The 11,222-nt window shown below is 54.4% G+C and overlaps 2 protein-coding genes across 10 annotated transcripts in view; one reads left to right on the top strand and one right to left on the bottom strand.

The window, feature by feature from the left end:
- Positions 1-3,656, bottom strand: part of YIF1B (Yip1 interacting factor homolog B, membrane trafficking protein) — an 11,755-nt gene extending 8,099 nt beyond the window's left edge. The window contains exons 1-2 of one of the 9 annotated variants that reach the window (XM_025369069.1): positions 3,611-3,646; positions 3,501-3,568 (exon numbers count right to left, since the gene is read on the bottom strand). In XM_025369069.1, coding sequence (XP_025224854.1) covers positions 3,501-3,561 — 61 coding nt within the window. In that variant the 5' untranslated portion in view covers positions 3,562-3,568; positions 3,611-3,646. Of the gene's footprint in view, positions 1-3,357; positions 3,440-3,500 lie in introns of those variants that run through there. The other 8 variants (XM_025369071.1, XM_025369076.1, XM_025369072.1 and 5 more) reach the window with 8 other exon arrangements.
- A 4,245-nt stretch (positions 3,657-7,901) lies between these two features.
- KCNK6 (potassium two pore domain channel subfamily K member 6) overlaps positions 7,902-11,222 on the top strand; it is an 11,078-nt gene continuing 7,757 nt past the window's right edge. The window contains exon 1 of the mRNA XM_025367528.1: positions 7,902-8,503. Within this exon, the coding sequence (XP_025223313.1) occupies positions 8,182-8,503 (322 nt within the window). The 5' untranslated portion in view covers positions 7,902-8,181. The remainder of the gene's footprint in view (positions 8,504-11,222) is intronic.

Raw genomic sequence — 11,222 nt, 5'->3', positions numbered from 1 at the left:
CAACAATTAGCCGGGCGTGGTGGCGGGCGCCTGTAGTCCCAGCTACTTGGGAGGCTGAGGCAGGAGAATGACATGAACCTGGGAGGCAGAGCTTGCAGTAAGCCAAGATGGCGCCACTGCACTCCAGCATGGGCAACAGAGCGAGAGTCCGTCTCAAAAAAAGAAGTGGGAAGAGCCAATACTGTCTCTATAGATCCCGGTTTGAGTAATGGGGCAAGTGGAAGTGCTCTGTACTTCCACTTTCTCTGTATGGAGAAAATGGGAAGGGCAGGATTTGAACCCAGCACTCTGCCTCCAGGGCCTCTGCTCCTAATCAATAACCAATGCTATCCTGCAAATATCTGCTGAGATCCTACTATCTGCCTGGCACCATTGCAGGCACAGGGAATGGGTTATCACATGACAGTGGGAATGGGTAGAGGAATAGAATTATCCACATCATGATTTTCTCTGCACCTGGATGTTCTCCTCTACACAATGGAGTTAACTGTCCCACCTTGCAAAGCTGTTGTGACACTCATAAACTCCTTGGCCTCATAAAAAGCAGTCCATCCATGTCACTCCTGATCAGCTACTAGCCTCGAACTCTTCCTCTCAATTATTCGTAGCCTGAAGACAGACCCAGGTCTCCTCAATTCCAAGGCAAGCAGCACTGGCCCCAGCCTCTCCGCAAGCCCCACTTCCCTTTTCTTTCCCCCACTTCTTTTTTTTTTTTCAGACAGAGTCTCGCTCTTGTCGCCCAGGCTGGAGTGCAATGGCGCGATCTCGGCTCACTGCAACCTCCACCTCCCAGGTTCAAGCAATTCTCCTGCCTCAGCCTCCTGCATAGCTGGGATTATAGGCGCACACCACCACGCCCAGGTAATTTTTGTATTTTTAGTAGAGACAAGAGTTTCACCATTTTGGGCAGGCTGGTCTCGAACTCCTGAGCTCAAGTGATCTGCCTGCCTCGGCCTCCCAAAGTGCTGGGATTACAGGCATGAGCCATCAGTGCCCGATCCAGAGTGATCTTTTTAAATGCAAATGAGACCATGTCATCCTCTGCCTAAAGTCACTATCTACTGTGCTCAGAAAAATATCCAAAGCCTAATAGGCCCTGCATGACCCAGTCCTGCCAACCACCATGGTTTGGAACTTCTCCTGCGGATCCCATGCACCAGCCCGCCACATGGCCTTTCAGGCCCCTTGCCCTCACTGGCTTTTGAATATGCAGAGCTTTCATCCTGGAACAACCTCCCTCCATCAGCGCCTCCCAATATCGCACAGAGGCCCCTGCTTTTGCAGAGACCTTCCTCACTCCTCACTAGAACACACTATCCCCGCCTGGCTCCTTCTCATAACATGCGGTGCTTTCTTTTTCTCTTCTGAGCACTCATAATAATTTCTGTAATATATATTCATTTGTCTACTTGTTTACTTGGCACAGGCCTCCAATGCCTTTCCCTCTTTTTTTTTTTTTTCTTGAGGCATTGTTTCACTCTTGTTGCCTAGGCTGGAGTGCCATGGCACAATCTTGGCTCACTGCAACCTCCGACTCCCACGTTCAAGAGATTCTCCTGCCTCAGCTGCCCGAGTAGCTGGGATTACAGGTGCGCACCACAACACCCAGATAATTTTTTTTTTTTTTTTTTTGAGACGGAGTCTCACTCTGTTGCCCAGGCTGGAATGCAGTGGCGCAATCTCGGTTCACTGCAACCTATGCCTCCCAGGTTCAAGCAATTCTTCTGCCTCAGCCTCCCAAATAGCTGGGACTACAGGCGCACGCCACCACGTCTGGCTAAATTTTGTATTTTTAGTAGAGACTGGGTCTCACCATACTGGCCAGGCTGGTCTCGAACTCCTGACCTCGTGATCCTCCCGCCTCAGTCTCCCAAAGTCCTGGGATTATGGGTGTAAGCCATCACGCCCAAGCTATTTTTTTTTTTTTTTTTTTTTTCTTTTTTTTTTTGAGACGGAGTCTCGCTCTGTCGCCCAGGCTGGAGTGCAGTGGCCGGATCTCGGCTCACTACAAGCTCCGCCTCCCGGGTTTACGCCATTCTCCTGCCTCAGCCTCCCGAGTAGCTGGGACTACAGGCGCCCACCACCTCGCCCGGCTAGTTTTTTTGTATTTTTTGGTAGAGATGGGGTTTCACCATGTTAGCCAGGATGGTCTCGATCTCCTGACCTCGTGATCCGCCCGTCTCGGCCTCCCAAAGTGCTGGGATTACAGGCCCAAGCTATTTTTTTTTGTATTTTTAGTAGAGACAGGGTTTCACATGTTGGCCAGGCTGGTTGGCTGGGCACCGTGACTCATGCCGGTAATTCCAGCACTTCGGGAGGCCGAGGCAGGTGGATTACCCTCTTTTTTTTTTTTTTTTTGAGGTGAAGTCTTGCTCTGTCACCCAGGCTGGTGCAATCTCGCCACCACGCCCGGCTACTTTTTTGCACTTTTATTAGAGATAGGATTTTGCTATGTTACCCAAGCTGGTCTCCAACTCCTGGTCCCAAGTGATTAGCCCACCTCACCCTCCCAAAGTGCTGGGATTATAGGTGTAAGCCACCACGCCCAGCCTGCCCTCTCACCACAAATCTCCTTCTCCTGGGTAACTTTTCATCATCAGAAGTATCTTCTTCCATGCTGGGTGCGGTGGCTCACACCTGTAATCTCAGCACTTTGGGAGGCCTAGGCGGGTGGATCACCTGAGGTCGGGAGTTCGAGACCAGCTTGACCAACATGGAGAAACCCCATCTCTATTAAAAATACAAAATTAGCCGGGCGTGGTGGCCTGCGCCTGTAATCCCAGCTACTTGGGACGCTGAGGCAGGAGAATCACTTGAACCCGGGAGGCAGAGGTTGCGGTGACCTGAGATTGTGCTGTTGCACTCCAGTCTGGGCAACAAGAACAAAATTAGGTCTCAAAAAAAAGGAAAAAGAAGTATGCTCTTCCAGGAAGCTTCACTGACACCCCTTGGCTGGGTCACGTGCCTCCTCTGGGCTCCCACATCTCCATCCCAGCACAGGGCCTGACACATGGGAGTTGAGGCAAGTTAGATTGAATGAATAAATTAAACACACAGGACACTCACAGAGATGAAGAGACAGGAAAAGGGGGCCAACAGCACAATACAGGTTCGCTTCTTAAATGAGCGGTAGGTATGGCCCTCTGCGCTCACGGGGGGGCACGAAACTGTCCTAAGGGTGTGGGCGACAGCAGGCGGGCACTGGGGAGCCACGGAAAGGTGGGGAGCGGGGAGGGCGGATCGCTAACTGCAAATGAATGAAAGTTGCATTTCTCTGCATGTCGCACGCTATCCTGTCCCAAGTTGTTTTCTTCTAAAGGAATTTCCTAAAGAATCGCCCCCCAAGGCGCCCCCTACCCAGACCTGGCATCCCAGCGCTGTGCACACCTCGGGGTTCCAGATCCTTGATCTCGTGACCTCCGACCTGCAGTGACCTCGCCAACCGCCGCGGCCGCCCCGTCACGCCCCTGCCCGCCCGATCTCCTCCGCCGGCCACGTACGCCACTTACGCAGCCGGGGCGTCCCCGCCGCCGCTGCCGCCGCCAAGCCTGCCGGGTGCATCCTTCGCCTTCGCCTTCGCCTTCGCCGCCGCCGCCGCCGCCGCCGCCGCCGCCGCCGCCTCAGCCGCGGTTCGGAACGTGCCCGCCCGGCTCCCGTACCCACGCCCCGCCGGCGAAGAGACAGCCAATGGACGTCAGGATTGAGGGAAGGCCACGCCCTCCCACGGAGGCCTTGGCGAGTGGGCGGTGCCTTACGTAAGAGGCGGAGACTGGGTTACTGGGCTCCTGCTGTAAAGCGAGTCAGGGCCTGAGGGGCAGGAGGGCGGGGCCGGGAACAACCCCAGGAGGAGGCGGTGTCTGCCATGACAGAAAGTGACTGTGTCTGCCCTTTGCGGGGGCTCACGCCTGTAACTCCAGCACTTTGGTAGGCCGAGGCGGGAGGACTGCTTGAGCCCAGGGGTTCGAGACTAGCCTGAGCAACATAGTGACCTCGCCCCACCTCATCCCTACAAAGTTGTTTTTTTTTGTTTTGTTGTTTTGTTTTTTTGTTTTTTGTTTTAATTTAGCCAAGCGCAGTGACTTATGCCTGTAATCTCAGCACTCTGGAAGGCCGAGGATCGCTTGAGCCCAGGAGTTCGAGACCAGCCTGGGCAACAGCAAGATCTCCATCGCTACAAAACATTTTTAAAAATGTAAATATCGGCCGGGCGCGGTGGCTCAAGCCTGTAATCCCAGCACTTTGGGAGGCCGAGACGGGCGGATCACGAGGTCAGGAGATCGAGACCATCCTGGCTAACACGGTGAAACCCCGTCTCTACTGAAAATTACAAAAAACTAGCCGGGCGAGGCGGCGGGCGCCTGTAGTCCCAGCTGCTCGGGAGGCTGAGGCAGGAGAATGGCGTGAACCCGGGAGGCGGAGCTTGCAGTGAGCCGAGATCCGGCCACTGCACTCCAGCCTGGGTGACAGAGCAAGACTCCGTCTCAAAAAAAAAAAAAAAAAAAAAAAAAAAAAAAATGTAAATATCGAGCGAAAGGGTCGATGGGAAATGCAGTTCTCTACAGACGGGCGTTCAATTTGGGTCGTTGAGAGCACTGGAGAGCCAGAGAAGGCTGTGGAGCAGGGAAAAGAGAAACATTTGTGTTCCTGAGGGGCTAATAGGAGTTGTAGGGGCTTATACAATTTTTGACAGCCCTTAGGTATTAAAGTAATTATTTATTTATTTTGAGACAGGGTCTTGCTCTGTTTCCCAGGCTGCCTCCGACCCTCTGGGCTCAAGTGATCCTCCTGCCTCAGCCTCCCCAGTAACTGGGACCACAGGCATGCACCACCATGCCCAGCTAATTTTTAGTCAAAACAGGATCTTGCTATGTTGCCCAGGCTGGTCTCGAATTCCTGGGCTCAAGCCATCCTCCTGCTTCAGCCTCCTAAAGCGTTAGGATGACAGACATGAGCCACAGTGCCCAGCCTTAAAGTGAATATTTAGAGTGAGAAAAGGAAACCCAACAAGTTAGGTGAGAAGAACCAGGTGTCTCTCTTGGAAGAGATCTTAAGGCAGTTTCCCAGAAATTCATAAAAATGTTCTCACATTGCAACCTGGTTCCCTCTGTCCACCAAAAGCATTCTACAACCCCCAGCAACTCATAGCACACAGGTGCACCTGCAAGTGAAGAGCCCTGCCGACCAAGCGTCCTTAGTCTCTCCCCTCTCTGCCCCTCAGTCTCCCCCTTTCTCTCCCTCTCAGACTCCCCGATTTATCTCAGGAAAACATAGTGGTGGAAGTTACTTCTGCGCAGTGATAGCACATCCGGAAGGATGTCAGCAAGTGACCCTATCGCTGTGGCTTCCCCTTCCTCCTCTGAGACATTGTCTTTTTGGGGACCCTAAGGGCTGCTCCTGGTTTCTCAGTGATGAGTCCTGGCTCCACTGTTGTTCCTTTTTGTGAGTGAAATTCTCGCATTCTTCTTCACTTCTGATTTAGCCTCTGTCCCCTGGGCTCCAACACCATTTTCTCCTCATCCTCAGCCCTCTCTCTTGCTCTGGTTGCTCCAGATACATCTCTTCTATAATTTTTTTTTTTTTTTTTTTTTTGAGATGGAGCCTTGCTCTGTTGCCCAGGCTGGAGTGCAGTGGTGCGATCTCAGCTCACTGCAACCTTTGCCTCCTGGGTTCAAGCGATTCTCCTGCTTCAGCCTCCCGAGTAGCTGGGATTACAGTTATGCGCCACCACACCTGGCTAATTTTTTGTATTTTTAGTAGAGATGGGGTTTTGCCGTGTTGGCCAGGCTGGTCTCGAACTCCTGACCTCAGGTGATCCACCTGCCTCGGCCTCCCAAAGCGCTGAGATTACAGGCGTGAGTCACCGCGCCCAGCCTTATATATATGTTTTTAATTAATAAAGCAAGCTGCCAGGTACGGCGGATCACGCCTGTAATCCAAGCACTTTGGGAGGCCAAGGCGGGCAGATCGCCTGAGGTCAGTTCGAGACCATGCTGGCCAACATGGTGAAACCCTGTCTCTACTCAAAATACAAAAATTAGCTGGGTGTTGTGGCAGGCACCTATAATTCCAGTGACTTGGGAGGCTGAGGCAGGAGAATCGCTTGAACCCAGGAGTCAGAGGTTGCAGTGAGCCGAGATTATGCCATTGCACTCTAGCCTGGGAGACAGAGCAAGACTCTTGTCTCAAAAAAAACAAAAAACAAAAAAAGCAAGTTCATTGGCTTCCCGCTGGCCTTATGTTCACCCTTTACCAATTATGTGACTACTACTTTTTATTTTTCTGAGGCAGGGTCTCACTCCATCACCCATACTGGAGTGCAGTGGTGTGATCGTAACTCATTACAGCCTCTAATTCCTGGGCTCAGTCGATCCTCCTGCCTCAGCCTCCCAAGTAGCTGGGACTACAGGCGCATGCCACCCTGCTTGGCTAATTTTTGTATTTTTTGTCGAGATGGGGTTTTGCCATGTTGCCCAAGCTGGTCTCAAATGACTACTTCTTTTTTTTTTTTTTTTTTTTTTTTTTTTTGAGACGGAGTCTCGCTCTGTCACCCAGGCTGGAGTGCAGTGGCCAGATCTCAGGTCACTGCAAGCTCCGCCTCCCGGGTTCACGCCATTCTCCTGCCTCAGCCTCCGGAGTAGCTGGGACTACAGGCGCCCACCACCTCGCCCCGGCTAGTTTTTTTTTTTTTGTATTTTTTAGTAGAGACGGGGTTTCACCGTGTTAGCCAGGATGGTCTCGATCTCCTGACCTAGTGATCCGCCCGTCTCGGCCTCCCAAAGTGCTGGGATTACAGGCTTGAGCCACCGCGCCTGGCCATGACTACTTCATTTTTAAGCCTAAACTTTCTCATCTGTTTGGTGGGAATCATACTGGGAGGGGGCAGCGGGGGAGGGGGCAGTTGAGAATTCAGTGCAAGTTCAAGTGTCCACAGGGCCTGGCAGAATGTAAGCCTTCCATCACTGGCACCTACTGTGTTACTGTTTCTATTATCAGGTGCCTCTCCTTCTGGATTGTCAACCCCAAGTTGGGCTCTGCCCCGTGATCTGCCAGCTCTTTAATAGAGCCACCTGGGGCATGTCTGAGCTGAGCCCCAAGCCCCACTCCTCTGCCAGTCAGATGGGGTCAGGACTCTTGGCTGCCCTCCAAAAGGATCTCAGGAAGGCCCTGAGTTCTGGCTGGAGTCAGGAGTGGAGAGATTTACAGGAGGGGCACAGAAGGAAAGCTTTCCTCTTAAATAGAGGCATGTATTTGTGATTCTGCCTGGCTCGTTTCCATTCATCCTTCATGCTTCAGCTCAGCTAGCCCCTTCCTCAGGAAGCTCTCTTGACCTCCCTAGGCATGGTTGGTTGCTTCCTCTGGACTCTTTCTTTCTTTTTTTAGAGATGGGGTCTCACTCTCTCTTCCAGGCATAGCTCACTGCAGCCTCGAACTCCTGGGCTCACGCAGTCCTCCGACCTCAGCCTCCCGAGTAGCTAGGACATCAGGTGTGGGTCGCTCTTGTGTCTGTCTCCCAGTTAGACTGGGAGCCCCATGGATGCATGGCACAGGACCGTCTCATCATTACTGAGTCTCCAGGATCATCCAGCGAGGGGTCGGCACAAAATGGGCATTGAACAAAGATTTGGTGAGTAGCTAAGGATCCCCACTCTGTCCACGCGGGCACAGGGGACACCTGACCCTGTGGTGCCCGCTGTTCCCACTCCAAGGCACACGACTTGGCGAATGGAGCGAGAATTGGATTTCAGTTTGCCCCTTTGCTCCGTCAGCCGCGCGCCCTGATGCAGTGCACAACCTTAGCTGCTGTGCGCGGTAGGGGGCGACTCCTCGGCCTGCGAGCTGAAAGGAAAGTTCAGATTCCTCTAACATAGTGAACCAGCCTTGCAGGAGGACGAGAAGGAAGGAAGACTACTTCCACCTTTTCCATCCCGTTGGTCTCCGGGTCTGGGAGCGCTGGGCTCCACCCTTTCTGAACTAACACCTGGCAGTTGGGCGTGCCTCAGTTTCCCGGAGGCGGGGCATTCCTCCGTCGCCGCCCCCCACCTCCCCTTTTTCCTCTTCCTCTTGGGGCTTCTGCGGCCGCGCCTCTAGCACTCCCGGAACTGAAACTAGGTGCCAGACAGTCCGGAGGCGGGGGCCACGTCAGCCGGGCCACCCCGGGCTCGCGGGGTCTCGGCGGGCGCCATGCGGAGGGGCGCGCTCCTGGCGGGCGCGCTGGCCGTGTACGTCACGTACCTGGTGCTGGGCGCGCTGCTGGTGGCGCGGCTGGAGGGGCCGCACGAAGCCCAGCTCCGAGCCGAGCTGGAGACACTGCGGGCGCAGCTGCTGCAGCGCAGCCCATGTGTGGCGGCCCCTGCCCTGGACGCCTTCGTGGAACGAGTGTTGGCGGCCGGACGGCTGGGGCGCGTCGTGCTTGCCAACGCTTCGGGGTCCGCCAACGCCTCGGACCCTGCCTGGGACTTCGCCTCTGCTCTCTTCTTCGCCAGCACGCTGGTCACCACCGTGGGTAGGTAAGCGCCGCCCCGCAAGGCGGCGAGGACCGGGATCCCCACTTCATCCTTACCCCCTGAGGACCCCAGAGCCCTCACGAATACCCTTATTCCAATCCCCTCTGGGCTTCGGATCCCCCGAAAAGACCCCCGTGAGGACCCGGCACCCAAGCTCATGATATCCGCTCTGCTCCGGGAGCCCAAGTCCGAGCCCTTCCTCCTAAGTAGGAAACACCCAGCTCCCCTCAGAGTACCTTTGCAGAGAACACCCTTTGCAGGGACCCCGTTCCTCGGTCTTTTTTCTTTTTCTTCTTTTTTTTTTTTTTTTTTTTTTTTTGAGACGGAGTCTCGCTCTGTTGCCCAGGCTGGAATGCAGTGGCCGGATCTCAGCTCACTGCAAGTTCCGCCTCCTGGGTTTACGCCATTCTCCTGCCTCAGCCTCCCGAGTAGCTGGGACTACAGGCGCCCGCCACCTTGCCCGGCTAGTTTTTTGTATTTTTTAGTAGAGACGGGGTTTCACCGGGTTAGCCAGGATGGTCTCGATCTGCTGACCTCGTGATCCGCCCGTCTCGGCCTCCCAAAGTGCTGGGATTACAGGCTTGAGCCACCGCGCCCGGCCTTCTTTTTCTTCTTTTGAGACAGGGCTCACTGTGTCACCCAGGCTGGAGTGCAGTGGCACGATCTCGGATCACTGCAGCCTCTGCTTACCGGTTTCAAGTTATTCTCCTGCTTCAGCCTGCCGAGTAGCTGGGATTACAGGCACATACCACCATGCCTGGCTAATTTTTGTATTTTTAGTGGAGAGAGTTTCATCAGTTGGCCAGGCTAGTCTCGAACTCCTGACCCCAGGTGATCAGCCCGCCTCGCCCTCCCAAAGTGCTGGCATTACAGGCGTGAGCCACTGCACTGGGACTCCATTCCCCGGTCTTAATCCTCCTGGTGACCCGTGTCTGTCCAGTCCCCTCTAAGCCTAGGACTGTCCTCAGAGATCTCCAGCAAGGACCTAGGATTCTCTGCCCTCCAAGGGAGATTCTTGCCCCCTCTGGACCCAGATCTCAACCATGCCAGGACCCCTGACTTTATCTCTAGTCTGGGTCTGCCACCCTTGCCATGTCTCCTGACCCTCCAGATATGTCTTTCTGGGAAACCCCCCTGGAGAAACCCCATCTCAACCTTCTCCTGACCCTGGCGCCCCAGCGAGGACCCTAAATCTCTAGACCTCTCAGGGTGTCCTCACTAAAGACCTCCCTCCCAGCAGAGATTCCTCAGCAAGGACCTGGCACCACCATCTGGGACTCCTGCCCCTCTGGACCTAGGCCTCTGCTCCAGACCCTCGTCCCTCTCCTGGCCCCACACTCCCCAGCAGGCAACTCTGACCCCAGACACAAAAGCCATCCCTACGTACCCCACCCCATCTTGACATCTCCCCCATATGGGGTCACCCTCAGTGCAGGGTTTTCCTCCCAATAAGGACACCACCTGTTCCCTCTGGACCTGGGACTCCCAATTCAGCAGCCCCAGCTAGGGATGTGTCAAAAGGACCCACAGTGGAGGAACCCCGAGTTTTGGGAAACCCTGAGAAGCCAGACTTGGGAAATCTCTTTGTTGCCAGGCTCTGCTGCTCCCCCAGCCCCTTCTTAGCCCCCAGACTTCCTCTTTATTTCTTTGTTGGGGATTTGTTGAGGAGAGGAGGCTGGCGCAGGGCTAGCCCAGACTCCTAACTCCCCCTCCCGACCAGCAACAGGGGGCAGCTTTTGCTTTTGGTCCCCTGGCAGCAGAGCTGGGGGACTTCTCATTAGCTGACCTCCCCTGGGGCCTGCCCACGCTGCCAGGGCGGCCCGACCTGCTTCTGAGCTTCCCTGGGTCATGTGCGCGCTTCCTGCCTCTTCCCCGATCTTGGCTTCTAAGAAGTCATCCCTGGCAGGGCAGGTGAGGGAAGCCAGACACAGTCAGGCACAGCCCGGCAGCATCCCTGCTCAGCCACGGCTCATTGCCAGGCTTCAGTGTCCTCCCCCGTTGCTAAAATGGAGATAATAACACTCCCCATTTCCCTGTAATAGCGATAGCCTGACAGAGGACTTGCCAGTGCATGCTTTAACTCACTTAATCATCACAACAGCCTTGTGAGGCAGGCACCTTTATAGGCTCTATATTTTTAGCCATGGAAACCGAGGCCTAGAGAAGTTGGGTAACTTTCCCAAGATCACACAGCAAAGATGGCATAGAGTGGAGATTTAGTCAAGGCCATCAGGCTGCAGACTCCCATGCTGCTAGCCAACAGACCACACTACTTAGAAGAAGGATGCTGTGTGTGTTGTAAAAGAAAAAAAAAATATGCTAACACTTGTTAAAAACGGAAAGTTATTGTGGTAGAGGAGAGACCATTGCAAAGGCCAGAGAGACTGAATATAGCAAACACAGCTGGAGATTTACGGCTAACAAGTAGAGGCCGGGCACCGTGGCTCAAGCCTGTAATCCCAGCACTTTGGAAGGCCGAGACGGGCGGATCACGAGGTCAGGAGATCGAGACCATCCTGGCTAACACAGTGAAACCCCGTCTCTACTAAAAATACAAAAACTTAGCCGGGCGAGGTGGCAGGCGCCTGTAGTCCCAGCTACTTGGGAGGCTGAGGCAGGAGAATGGCGTGAACCCGGGAGGCGGAGCTTGCAGTGAGCTGAGATCCGGCCACTGCACTCCAGCCTGGGTGACAGAGCGAGACTCCGTCTCAAAAAAAA

The sequence above is a fragment of the Theropithecus gelada genome, chromosome 19, assembly GCF_003255815.1.
Source record: "Theropithecus gelada isolate Dixy chromosome 19, Tgel_1.0, whole genome shotgun sequence".
In the NCBI taxonomy this organism is placed as follows: Eukaryota; Metazoa; Chordata; class Mammalia; order Primates; family Cercopithecidae; genus Theropithecus; species Theropithecus gelada.
Note: the sequence above shows the minus strand (reverse complement) of the source record. Positions and strands in the feature narration are given on the sequence as shown.